Raw genomic sequence first — 14493 nt, 5'->3', positions numbered from 1 at the left:
CATATGAAAGGTTTCGAACGTCGTGTGTTTTTTTTTTTTTTTTTCATCTCTGTACCTTTTCTAAGGAATTCATATCCATTGTATAGAACGGACACCAAAATTGCTTGGCATACTTTAAATGTGGCCTTACTAATGCTAGATAAAGTTGTAATATTACTTTAGGTGTCCTATTGCTCACAGTTCGCGAAAAAAAATCCTAGACCCAATTTGATAAAATTTTCGTGTTAATACTCTCTTGCCATGATTTGAGGTCTTTACTAACCATACCTCGTAGATCTCTCTCGCAGTCTGATTTACTAATTTCTTTGTTATTTAGGTATTTAGTATCTCTGATGGTCTTGCCTACGTTAAGTACTTTAAATTTTTCAACGATAAATTCCATTTGCCATTATTAGACACTTTGGACAATCTCCTAGACAAAAACTAGGAACGGCTGAGGGGTTTTCGGTAGAACAGACATTCCAAATAAATTTGAACTTAATTTCTTCATGATCGCTATTATCAAGTCGTCCATAAACTTCTATACCACTAATGATTTCTTTTTTACATGAAACCAAATCTAGTATATTATAAGTGCTCCTGGGCCCTTCGGGCTGCTCCTCTGGAGGGCTCTCGCTTTTATGTGCTATTCTAATGTAACGTTGTCACTGGGATTTTTTGCAGCTAACCAACTGATCGTGTTATTTGCAGCTTCGGGAATGGAACCCAGTTTATTTTAGTTCTACCTCTGGTCAAAAAATTCTACAGAGATCCTATGCCAGGCTTCGGAAGCAGCGTTTTTTGGTCAAAATGTGATCGCTCATTAAATATAGTAAAAGTTTGTCAACCGTGATGGGACCAAGTTTTCTCACATCAGCGAATTTTTTGCGGTTTTTGTGCCAATTTTGGTGCGATTTGAATGTGTAGTTTCGGCTGCCCAAAACACACACACACACACACACACACACACACACACACACACACACACACACACACACACACACACTGTTATAGTATATCAGATTACCCCTGCTGGCCTCCCTGATCTATTGATAAAGGAAATTATCTTGTACCTCTAGAAATTCCTATGACTCTGCATCCCCTGTCTGATTTCGCCAATCTATCCTTGGCAGGTTAAGATCCCGTACCATTATTACTAAGGTGGACTGTGACGCTTTCCTAATTTCCTCCCAGCAGTATTTACTATCTGCATTACTTAATTTTGGAGAACTGTAAGTAGCTCCTAGACTAATTTCTCACTGTTGTTATTAATTTCAACCCAGACACTTTCCATGTCCCTATTTTCTTTCATACCACTTTTTTGTAACAGTTTAATGAATCCTTTACATAAATAGCTACCCCACCCCTCTTTCTTCCCAAACGGTTTGACAGAATAATATTACAGCCTTTTATCTGATATTCTGCTAGAAATTCTCGAGTGTCTGTATTCATCCATTTCACTAATAACGTCAATGTCTGTTTTCTCTGTATAAAATAAAGCCCTTACTTCATCCATTTTATTACATAAACTCTTGTTGTTTGTGTAGTAATTGCGAGTATTTATACCTCCACTTTGGTATTTACTTTCTTTTTGTTTTTGTTAATAACTGGGAAACTCTTTACTAACATAACAGTTTTTTTGTACATCACTTATCACTTCTCTGTCATCGTATGTAAGTCCTTTATCATCACTTTCTCATTTTGAGGTGCCTGAGTTGATGTATCTACACTAATAGTTAAACTGTTTTTCTTATTTTTTCAAGTCTCGTTGCATCTAACCAAACCTGATGATGATTTCAGAGTGGAGTCGTTACAACTTCCTGTACTTCTAAGTTTCAACCACAAAAAAAAAAAAAAAAAAATCTTATCAATCATTCTAGCTAAAACAGTAACTCCCTGCCTGCTGAGTACCATACCAACTATACATGGCACTCCATTCATAAAACCAGTTCCAGCTGTCTATGAAAGGTATTGCATTAACTTTGCAATATCTCTCAAGGTGGCAATTAAAACTTATCGTCCTACTCAAACATTCCATCCCAACCCCCCTCCTAGGCAAAACACCGAGTGATGCAGGGGTTCCTTCTCTCTTCCTAACCTTCTCCAACATATCCTTTGTACTGCTGCCACAGTACCCCACTCTTAAGCTACCAATATCGTTGCCTTCTACACTGATGCAGACAGTGGGTTTGTCTCCACCAAACTTCATGATATTTGAAATTTTTCCTAATGGCCCCTGGAAGACACACATGTTTAGTGAGTGGAGTATACACCGCTCTATTTAGGTACCTTACCTGGGAGTCTCCAACAATGACAACATTATTCTCACCTCTCTTGATCTCAGGATTCCTACAGGAAGTACTCTTGCCTTCCTTCTCCTCTCCTTCTCTCTCTGCCCTCCCTTCACATTCGTCACGTAACATGTAGAATGCATTTGTGGTTTTTGTCTTCACTTGTTTCTTAAGGGTCCACTCTTCAACATTTTTCTCTCTTTCCTCCAACAGCTCCAACAAGTCCCTCATTTGTGACTTTTCTGCCTGAGAACCTGTACCTCCCGTTTTAATTTGAGTTCCTCCTTTAACTCAAGGTAGTCCTTCTCAAAACTTGCAGCAGGGACAAATCTCTCCGTAGAGGAAGCCATCATGCACAGAAATACTAGAACAACAATGACTAGAACACGCTACCACAACACTATCACAGGTCACTACAACACATCAGCACAGAACTATTACAGGTCACTAGTACAACACTATCACAGGTGACTACAACACACTAGCACAACACAATCACAGGTCACTACAATACACTAGCAGAGCATTATCACAGGTCACTAAATTTACTGACAGTTCTCACAACAAGCAGGAACAGCTAGGTAAATTAGGAACGCCAGGAGACGTTTGAGGAATGCCAGGTAATGTGTAAGGTATGCCAGGAAACATCTCAAGGACTGCCTGGAGAGCAGATATGTTTTTTTTTTTTTTTTATCTTAGTGCAAGTTGCACAATGGACTCTCTTAATGCGATACTTTGGAGCGTGATCGCTCCCAGCTATTCTCGAGTAATAAGCTCCATCCTCAAAATAAACACTCTCTGAAATAGGAGAAAGGTCTGAACAGGTGAATAAACTTCTCAGTTTAGTTCATCTGGTTATTCCGAGGGTCTACTATATAAACTTCTCCAACCATGATTTTTAAGGGTGGGGGCAGTCCCCCCTTCACTGATTTTAACATACTCTTGAATAATGAAAGGAGGGCGGATATGCCTTTAATATCATAGTACATGATGTACACACAACAAAAAAAAACTATCGTTACACCTTCTGCGCTATATAAAATGACACACGAATGAAGGTTTTTGATAACAGCCTCCTCCGTTGGTATCCCTGCGTGTGTTTGTTCCATATTTATTATAAGCTATATCCATTGCTTCTCCCATGCATATTTCTACCTCGTCCTATTTGGCAACTCACCCACTGTCAGGCTTACCAACCCTAGCGAGACAGCCAGGTTGTTCAGTATGAAACACATCGGACCCCTCTGTAACGATAGTGTTTTTGCTGTGTGTACAATGGACTCTCATCAGTAATGCAATATATGGGAGGCTTGCGGGAGTCAGACCCCTAGGAAATATAAAAATGATAAGAAATAGGAGATTGTGAACACATGGACTTCAGAGAAATTGGCATATATATCACATGCTTGGGAATGTAGTTTCCATGTTTTCTCTGAATACTCAGGAAGAAACTACACATCTGCTTGATTACTACTACCAAATGTCGATTTATTGACGTTAGGAAACACCTTTCACTGAAGAAGTTGATGGGAGACAAAACCTACCCTCTCCATTTCGAAAATTCACTCCCAAGCTTAATAATAATCATCTGGTAGCAGAAGAAAAATATAAGAATGGGTTTCTGGGTCTTTGAGTCCTGGTTAAGAACAATTTAGACGAATGAAGGCCTTGTTACAGCTCGTTGGCCACCTATAATGCTAATTTGCCATTCCTCTCCTTTTGGCATTGTCAATTATGTGGAAAAAGTTGCGATATTCTATCCCACATCCCTGATATGTGATGAGAGCTCCCAGTATTTCAACTGACCAACATCATGATGAACGTGAAGAAAACTGTCTCTTCTAAAGTTACCGTCTAACTCATGGACTCCGGGATAAAATCTGCTTGCCCCTCTCCTCAGTATAGAAAAAAATAAAAACATATAATAGATTTACTTCTAACCTTAATATCCCAGAAACTAGAGCAGTTAGGGAAATAAAGACCATATTACTCAGCAACTCTTCTTGTGAATGAAAGTATCACCTTGTCTCTAGGTCACTGCATTTTTGACTAATGACGAGAGGAAGAGGACTAATTTTTGCTGTGAAAACAGGAAGTGTTCGTGTGTCTGGCCACAGCCTAGACTATGACTTTGCTGTCAACATGATAACTTCTCCATTACTAGATAAACTAGACACAGTGGTTTCCAAGGCACGCCCTATGGCACTATAACTGAATCCTTTCCTAGTATCCTTGGAAAGAGGCTTGTCAAGGGTGGATGAGGCAAAAGTCCACTTGAGGCGGGAACGAAATCGGACAAGAAAGATTAAGTAATGATCGTCCTACACCTGGCAGAGTAACAGAGACGACTGAGGTATGGTTGGGCGAGCTGGTGGGAGTCTCCCTCGAGCTTTTGGTGACGAGATAAAGAGGTGGCCACTTCAAACTGTGTCGGGAAAACAAGTGCAGTTCCTACCGAAATCCGGCGCCACCTTGCCCACAATTTTCTGACAGTTCTGACCGACACCTGGCGGTTAGGGGTTAAGCCACAGATCGAAAATAAGTATACATAAAAAATGCAACATTCTCCTCTAGATTTGGACCTTTCCCAGATTTATCCATGTGTATTTTTTTTCTTAATAAACACAAATTTAATATGTATAAATGGGTTTAACTCCTCCATTTGAACAAGTCACTTTCATGTGAAATCAAGAACCCTGAGTCATTTGAGTTACTGGCTCAATACGGCCTACGAGTGTCCGAAATATTCACTTTTTTTTTTAGGAACTAACTTATTTAATTAGGTGACAACGTGTTGGTTCATTTAACTCCCAAAACATGAGAGATTTATCTCAAACTGGAGAGAGAGAGAGAGAGAGAGAGAGAGAGAGAGAGAGAGAGAGAGAGAGAGGCTGGATGTAGCAAAAATGGACTGAAGAGAATTTTACTGAACTGAAGAAGTTCATAATCTGGTAAAGCCATAAAGTATGAATGGTACCGCTTGAGGAATGGATCAGGAAATTACGAAGACACCACTGATATTGTACTGGATCTCATGTCCATTTCTAAAGGCTCTCTGATGATGGTTTTCCTGCATTTCTGATTCTCTTTCCTGTTATATCTGGAGGCTAACAATTTCATATTGTACAGTGAGGTAAAGCTTAACCCACGCCGTCCCGAGGATGTACTTCCACGTCCTCACGTTTTGTCACAGCTAATCCCGAGGACGTACTTCAACGTCCTGCAATTGCGAGGTTCATAATTTCCACAATTTTCAATTTTCGCAAGTCATTTTTGGTACGTATACACGGGACACCTTCCTCAACAAGATGCCAGGCAGAGACAATGCCTTACCCAGCATGACCTCCTCCCCCCCCCTGCATGCCCTTTTCTCAGCAATTCACCTGTTACCAGTGACCTGGCCAGTATAGCCATGTCATGCCACGGTACGAAATTCAGGGCCAGAGTGATTCCCCAATCAATGACAATGTGGAGGACAAACTTTACATAGCATTAGAGGAAGAAACAGTTAGAAATGATGATCAGGTAATGTGGCAAAAAAAGGTCAGGTATTAGTGAGTGAACCAATGCTTATAATGCCTATATTACTGCTTGAAAACCAATATACTCTTGTACTACATATAAATTCGTAACAGTAAATAAATAAATACCGTTTATGAGTGGTGTGAAATAGTTATCCTCCCATAGAACTCGTTTTCTTTGGTGCCAGCCTGATAGAAAACCCAGTAAGGTAAGGAGGCTCTCCTACCTGTAATGAGTATTTTAAACCTCAGGTGAGCGATTTCTCTATGAATTTTCGATGTTTCTCACCAAAAGCGAAAGTTTTAGCAAAAAAAAAAAAAGTCGAAAATTGCCCGGGATTGGGGGGTACCAGTGGTCGAAAAGTGGCCGGGACGGGGCGGGTTAAACCTGGGCTGGATTTACATGTTATGGGGCCCTGGGACCTAGAAGTATGTGGTGCCCCGTCAGTACCTTAGCACATTGGGTCAATTTTACACTCATTATCGACATATAAATGCACCTAACTTGGATTGGCAAAGGCAAAACAACAGTTTATGCATGACAAAACACTCATTTCTGAAAACACATTTTTAAAATATATTAGTATATTACACTGCTGTGAGATGAATTAATGGTATAGAAAAAATAATCACAAACTTGACTGCATAATTATACATACAGAAAACAATTATTTTTCTCCAGCCTTTGAAGCACGCAAAGTTCTCAAATACTTCTCGTTTGTTGACTCGTTTGAATAGTTCGTGGTCTACACTCAGTACAGCCAGTGATCCCAATCGATTTTGTCCAATGGTAGTATGCAGAGAGTTCTTGGTCCTTTTCGAGTTTCGAGAACGAACTTTCGCCAGTGCAGTTCACCACAGACATTGACAGGTAAACACGTAGAGCCATCTCCACATTGGTGAATGCTGCCGCCATAACACACGTGTGTATTGTGGAAAACATACTCGTTTTAATCCATTTTTCAGAATATTCTGTCCGCATCGTCTTGAGAAATGCCTGAAAATTTACAAATTCTGAAACCAGACGAGGTTCCATTCCAGGTCATTTGGATAGCAGATGACAAGGTCGGCAGCAGAGTCCAGAAACTTTTTCTGTCCGCATGGTCATTGTCTCTGACAAGAAAGCAAATTGTTGCTGCAGTGTTTCATAAACTTTGAGGCGATCTCCTAGTGACGTTAGCTGATCAGTGATGAGTATGTAGGATGTGGTTCTGAATCACTTTCTAGGTGGTAACTGAGTGTCATCTGTGCTGTCTACTTCATCGTGACGTCGCTTCCTCCTTCAAACATGTTGTCGATTATCTTCATACTCACTATGACTACATTTTTCAATAGCAATCTGTTCATAGTTGTTGAACTGTTCCTACAGATCCAGTACGAACTATTTCAGTGACTCGAGTAGTTTCACTGCTGTTTTCAGATCGTGGCTTGACTTTTGTAACTGCTGACTTGTCGCACTGAACCCATTTAGAATTTTCTGCCATGTTACTAGTAGATCAGCATCTCTAGTTTTTCCAGTTCCTTCAAAATAGCAGATGCCTCACATCTAGCCTCTGCATTTAGATGTTCATCTATTGTTGAATTGTCTCGTACCATGATATTCTGCTGGTGCCCGTTGTTCACTGCTTCTACAGCTTCCGCTCGGGCTGACCAAGGTTATCTGACAAGCTTTTGACAAGTGGCATGTGTTTCAGAGCATCTCTGTGTTTTCGTCAAAGATAGTTTAACTTCAACGAGATAAACATAGAGATGCTGAATCATACAAAACATAGTCATAGCAGCCATGCAGCATTCAGCAGCTCACATCCCAACGAGGTCCAGAGAATAAGCCATGCAAGGAATGAACTCAGAAAATTCACAGTGACTTTTTATGTCCATCTAGGTGCCAAAGTATTTTCCAGACATGTTACTGGCACTGTCGAATGACTGACCATGACAGAGATCAGAATTTTGTTCGTTTGTAGAATTTCCGGCGCTTCTTCTGCAATTTTCACTGAAGAGACAACGGGTCTCTTCAGAATAGCAAAGCCAGCTGAGGTCGATTTCTTCTCCAGATAATATGTGTTTTCGGCTAAACAATTTTTTTTTTTTTTTTAAATTCAATGATGAGTTTTATTTCCTTCACGGACAGCAGAATTAATGTAGTCACTCTCTACATTATGACATTCTGCACTGCTTTCTCGATCCTGTAGCTTCTGAACTCCTCAGTTAGTTCTTCTGGCCAAAGGGCAATGTCTTTTTCATCATTTTTGTTTCACTGGTCATCTTCTGGACCACATTCTGAAGTAGAATAATTTGAGTCTTCATCCCGCTAAGTTCGGAAACAGCAATTCTAGAAGCAGCAACAGGGACAATAATAGGAGGTACTGAAGTTATAGATTTGCTTTCCCTCTCGACTTCATTGTTATCATCTTCACTGTGAGAGAACCCAACTGTCAACTTGTGATTTTACAGATCTAATTCCAATCACTTTCAGTTTCGATGCTTTTCACCTGTTTGCCTGCACCAGACTGATATTTTCTTCCTCAGTCACATTCACGCCTCATCATGGCTCTAGTATTCTACACAAAGACTGCCCGTACACCTACAGTACAAGCAGTATTCTAGTAACTGACACCTAGTCACCATCTAGATAATCAGTGCAATGCAAAATATGAATTGAAATTTGCTGACACATGGCCTAAAGATGTTGTATACTAATAATCAAGGAAGAACAAAAAGTCAAAAGATGAGGACAGGTACTAATAAACACACGGTATTGTAGGCCATAGCCCATACCTTTTTCAGCCTAGGTAGCTGAGTGTAAGTTACAGGTGATAACAGTCAACTGCTACCAGGCGCAGGTACCAGGTAGGTAGAGGACTTTGCAGCTGGTGGCTCACCAAGCTGCCAATCATGTTTAGTACAGTTTACTCATTGTTTACTTACATATATTTTCATATAAATACTTAATTTTTCATAAACTTAATCATCAATATGACTGTTAATTGATGAATGTTATTAAGCTATTCTAGGGCAGAAGAGTCAAATAGCACAATTTATTGTAATCGTTGAGTCAGCACAGGGACCCTGGAAAGCATGCTTTCCAGGGCCATGTCCCTGTGAGCCCTGCCATTAATCCGGCCCCGGCTTAACCCACCCCGTCTGGGTGGCATATGTACATGACGACCTGGGGACATCCGGGTGGCATGTACAGTATACATGATCTAGTGTTTTATAGTATTATTGATATTATATTATTATTATGAATATAGCATAATATTTTAGTATTATATTATACTACAATATTATATTATAGTTTTAGCTGAGAAATTATGGTTTAAATAATGGTGATTTTTAAGAAAAACACCCGCTGGTGGTTTGGATGGTGAAAACAACCCCCGGACGTGATGGGTTAAACAGGCGATTATTCCACCTTTTTCATGTTGCTTTCCCCTCAGCCTTAATACACATATCCACGCCATCCCTTTCTTCACCCACTACCTGACATCATCTGACTCTAAAAACTTTTTCTATAGTTACTATTATTATAGGTTCAACTGAACATTAACCCAGGTGAAGAGAAGCTGAATTAGCCCTTTTCCTACAATCCACTATCTTCCTCTATGGGGATATTGGGGAAAGGAATGAATTACATCTGTATTTCAACTAGGGGTGAAGTCCATCTTGCAATTTAAGATTTTTTGTGGTGTAGTCTTTAACCCGAGGTGTCCCATCGACGTATGAGTATGTCGCAACATTTTGTCACTGCTAGACCCATCAACATACTAGTACGTCGCAAAATTGCAAGGTTCATAATTTGCACAATTTTCAATTTTCTCACGTGATTTTTGGTATCTATACACGGGACACCTTCCTCTACAAGATGCCAGGCAAGAACAATGTCTTACCCCGCATGACCTCCTCCCCTGCACGCCATTGTCTCAACAATTCACCTGTTACCAGTGACCTGGCCAATAAAGATATTCAGGGTCAGAGTGGTTCCTCAATCGATGACAATGTGGAGGACAAAGTTTACGTAGCATTAGAGGAAGAAACAGTCAGAAATGGTGATCAGGTAATGTCGCCAAAAAAGTTCAGGTATGTTGATGTGTTAGTGAGTGAAACAATGCTTATATTGCCAATATTACTGTTTGAAAACCAATATACTCTCGTACTACATATAAATTCGTACCAAATAAATAAATAAATACCGTTTATGAGTGGTTTGGAATAGTTACCCTCCCATAGAACTCATTTTCTTTGGAGGCAGCCTGATAGAAAACCCAGTAGGGTAAGGAGTACTGCTACCTGTATCGAGTATTGTAATTCTCAGGTGAGCGATTTCTCTATGAATTTTCGATGTTTCTCACCAAAAGCGGAGGTTTGAGCCAAAAATTTTTTTTTTCCAAAATTGGTTGGGACTGGGGGGAGTCAGTGGTGGAAAATCAGTCAGGATGGAGCAGGTTAATTATCTCTCGAAACGACCATATGAGAAAGAGAGCAGCAGCAGCAGCAAGCTAACCAGGCGACAGACAGAAAATGGAAAAATATTAATTGGGTGCCGAGAACAATGTGCTTTGAAGGATGCAGCAGGGACAGTATGAATACTAAATATAAATCAATGGTTCATTGTGAGACACACACACACACACACACACACACACACACACAGTTGACTTTTACGAGATATTTACGGGGGAGCGAGCGCAGCAAGCGAACCGAGCAAGCGTAGTGAAGCCATGTTTACTGTATGTTCAGTTGAGAAATGAGTGGCCTGACACGATCCGGCCCGGTGAACATGACACTTTTTTCCTTAGGTAGAGAAGAGATTCTTTCAGCAGGTTGTATAAACATTCAGTAAATTTTGTTTTTAGGTATATATTCATTCGTTAGACCAAAGTAACCCCCTGGAATCGTAGCTTTCTAAAGGAATGTACCGAAGCCTTCAATTGACATGCTTCTCTATGAAATCGATTTTTAAAAGATTTCCTGTTGTAACATGATTTTTAATAATTACATATCGGATATTATGCTCATAATTTTACACGAACATATTTTCTGTGTTCAGGGGATGATATCAGCAAGGGTAACCGACCCATATCTGGGTTTTATCATTCGATCAATAGTCAAGAATTTACCAAAGCAGTTCACCCATATGGCAAGTCAGGAGCAGAGAACTGAACACTGCATGTGAGATAAATGGTATGGTGCTTCGCTATATGCACAACCATAGAGAAAACGTAAGAGAGATCGTGAGAAGGGAAACATTTTTGCACAGTTATTCTTCTGCTATTGTTCAACTACCCTGCCAAAAATGTTGAAAGTTTACACCAAGATGGTATTATGATTATACGTGTACGTACAAACGCTTGCTTGCTCATCACATGCTCATAAAGTGCGGTTTACTGGTACTATAATTGCCTGCATGTGTGTGTCTGTGTATGTGTCTGGCTGTTCCCAGAATATCTCAAATTCAAGTGGGCAAATTGTATCCACACTCTGTGGGCAGTATCCTGGGATGAATGGTTTGTTTGTTAATAATTGTGAAGAAGATGTGATGATATGCCTCCGACTGCCATAGGATTTTGGTAGAAAATACCATCCATCTTTTTCATTTAGTTTGCCGTTATTCACCATTTTCTGTTATGCCCTGAATGAAGAGAATGGCTGTTTAAGGGGTAACTGTCAGAAATTCCTCAATGGCCTGTTATACTCAGTGGCCTTTACCATCTTAATTCCCTTGACTTCAGGTATCTGAATGGTAGTGTGATATTTCACTTACTAGGAGTAAACAACAAAACCCAAGATTTGTTTTCGATTTTGGCAAAGGTGTGATGATATGCCTGCAATTGCCAGAGTATTACTGATCATTTTTTTATTTTTTTTTAGTGATGGTGGGCGGTACACATACGATGGCGAATGCTTTGGCTTTTATTCCTGTAAGTCCTTGTGTTCCTCTTGGGTAATGTTCCCAACTCCTTTGGAGGGGGGGGGAGGGTTGGACTCCCCAGGGTGAGAATCACTTGCTTAAACTATTTCATTTCCATACAATATTTTAATTTTACTCTTGCCAACTTCAAACCGTTTCATTCTCCTTATGAGAACCGTTTCGAATTCAAAGGGTCAGATGAAAACGTCACCAATCACCCTCACTGTTAAATATTTTGCCTGTGCAGCGTATAATGGTCTGACAGTAATAAAAATAAAATTCACTTTACATCACCGTAATCAAGAATTTGTAATGACAACGTTGATTATGGTGTTGCTGATTATGATGGAGAGCACTGTCAGTAATAAATTTAATAACAATCATTGATGACCATTATAATGATGCTGTGATAATGATGAGGCTAAATTGTTCGACAGGGCTGAGGGTGTCGTGGAGTTTGGTCTATTTGACAAATGGCAGAGGTATTCTCTGCCGAACACCACCTCGTGCCTCAACACTCCTAGGGTCATCACTGTCACTGCCGTCCTCTCACTCAGTAACTTATGGGTACGTAAAATAATGACTGCATTCAGCCATGTCACTAACGGAGGTCTTCTTGTAGTACTATGCATTTTTTTCTGGTAATGTCATATGCACAGTTACAAACTGCAGGGGGTTAAATATTATTACCTATTGTTTCTAGAGTACTACAGATATCGGAGAAAGGTGTTGGAAGATAAATATATGAAATTATACACACTTTTTCATGGATTGAAGATCAGTATCTTAAAACATATCAAAAGGGAAATAGACTTACATGATGCGCAGTTTTCCCTGTACTGCCTAATTTAAACTCACTGTCTCTCTCCTGTCTATCTGTTTGCCTGTCTTGCTAAAACACACACACACACACACACACACACACACACACACACACACACAGACACACACACACACACACACACACACACACACACACACACACTTAGAGCTGTCCTTCTGCTACAGAAGACGATGACTGCTATACCCATTGATAAAGTATTTTTCACTGTCTCTGGTGACAATGTGTGTGACTTTGCAGACCAATTGGGGATCCACAGACTTTGCCAAACACTCGGCATTTCAAGTCCAGGTTTGCTGGAAGAACTCTGTTTTGGTTGCACACCCTCCCAAAGTAATCAGGCCTCTAACGGCACATATCATTCTGAAACGTGGATGGAACATTATATATATGGCATTCTGTGATTATAAGTGAAAGTATTAACTTTGGTATTGTTAGAACTTGAAATTGCACCCCCTTCACCCCAAAAAAATCACATACTGAATGGTATATGTTATGAGGCATTAGATTTAAAGATTCATGTGTGTGTCTGCAGAACTTGGTCATTTTCACAACCATCGTACCCCAAGGGGCTGATACTTTTGAGGGAGGGTGTACCTTGATTGTTACACTCTTCTCTGGTCACGTTCAGAGCTTCATTGAGATGAATGGCTCCTTTGCCACAGAGGGCTCACCATTGTTCTCTGTCAGAGGGATTGTCTTCAAGATCCCGTGGTAAGATTCTGCATTTCTTCAGAGTCATCATTATTTGATCAATATATCTCTTCTCTCCCACTGGGTTGAAGTGTGCTACAAAGAGTTGGCCATATAGAACCTGGTGGGGAAGGAGGTGCTCAGATGTCTGTAACATGTGTCCGACCCATCTCAGCCACATTTTAATAAGCATGGTTTCTATACTTGTTGACTTTGCCAACTGGAGAATTTGTGAAAGAAGGAATTTATCCTCCCATGTGAGTTCTTTGATGCACTGTAAGCATCGTATGGGAAACGACTCAATCTGTTTCATGTGACATCGGTAGATAGTCCAAGATTCAGCATCTTATATGAGAATGGAGAGGCATATAGCCATATACACTGATACCCTCATCCGATTCTCAAGTTAGGGTTTTCAAAGACTCTGGATCTGAGACATTCAAATGAGGCTGAGGCATCGTTGATTCTTGCAAGAACTTCTTTCTGAATGTTATGTTTATCTATGAGCACACTTGCAAGGTCGGTAAAATTTCCCATTTGTTTTACATTTTCGCTATGTATTGGATATGCAAGAGGCTTTCCTGGATTGTTTCTCTGAGATATTGTTTCTGTTCTATTAACTTTAACTCGGAGTCCCAATGCATGGCTTATGTTGGTGACAATGGTAAGACACAGTTTTAGGGCTTCTAGGGTAAGTGCAAGGACAGCAGAGTCATCAGTGTATTCTACCTCTAGGATATGAGCCACTTTAATCTTTGTTTGTGTTTGAAGATGCCTGAGATTGATTAAATTGCAGTCTAGCCCATCCCGTCCGGGTGACATGTATACTGGTCCTCCTGGGGCCATCCGGAGGTCATGTATACTTGATCTGGTAATTCGTGCCATTGTTTGAATATTCAGCTGATTATTTCCACCACCCACACCCCCTGGCAACCCTTTGACAAGCATCCCAGTCACGCTGCAGTTGCCTGCATATCTTTGTGATGGATAGACCTATGCAAATCCATATTCCTGTGTCTGGACCCATGCATGACCACTCGCGCCCACCGACTTCAACACCAATGAAGTCCGATGGCCCTAGGAGGAAAGGCCTTAGTGATAGTGCGATAGTGAGGGAGTTAGATATACCATTATCGCCGATTGTGAGTGGAGAAAGTGACTCCTCTTCTAAGGAAACAAATATATCGATGCTGAATATGGAAAAATACGTATCAGAGGAGGAGAGTGACCATGAATTCTCCACTGTGCTCCAGTATT

The 14493-nt window shown here is 40.3% G+C and overlaps 1 protein-coding gene across 1 annotated transcript in view; it reads left to right on the top strand.

The window, feature by feature from the left end:
• LOC145407395 (uncharacterized) overlaps positions 1 to 13261 on the top strand; it is a 110326-nt gene extending 97065 nt beyond the window's left edge. Inside the window, exons 12-14 of the mRNA XM_080278332.1 lie at positions 12140 to 12269; positions 12784 to 12834; positions 13079 to 13261. Of these exons, the coding sequence (XP_080134458.1) occupies positions 12140 to 12269; positions 12784 to 12834; positions 13079 to 13261 (364 nt within the window). The remainder of the gene's footprint in view (positions 1 to 12139; positions 12270 to 12783; positions 12835 to 13078) is intronic.
• Positions 13262 to 14493: the final 1232 nt, after the last annotated feature.

The sequence above is a fragment of the Coenobita brevimanus genome, chromosome 8 (genome assembly GCF_032717465.1).
Source record: "Coenobita brevimanus isolate Jiangsu-jjx chromosome 8, ASM3271746v2, whole genome shotgun sequence".
Lineage (NCBI taxonomy): Eukaryota > Metazoa > Arthropoda > Malacostraca > Decapoda > Coenobitidae > Coenobita > Coenobita brevimanus.
The sequence above is the reverse complement of the archived record's forward strand: the minus strand, read 5'-3'. Positions and strand labels throughout refer to the sequence as shown.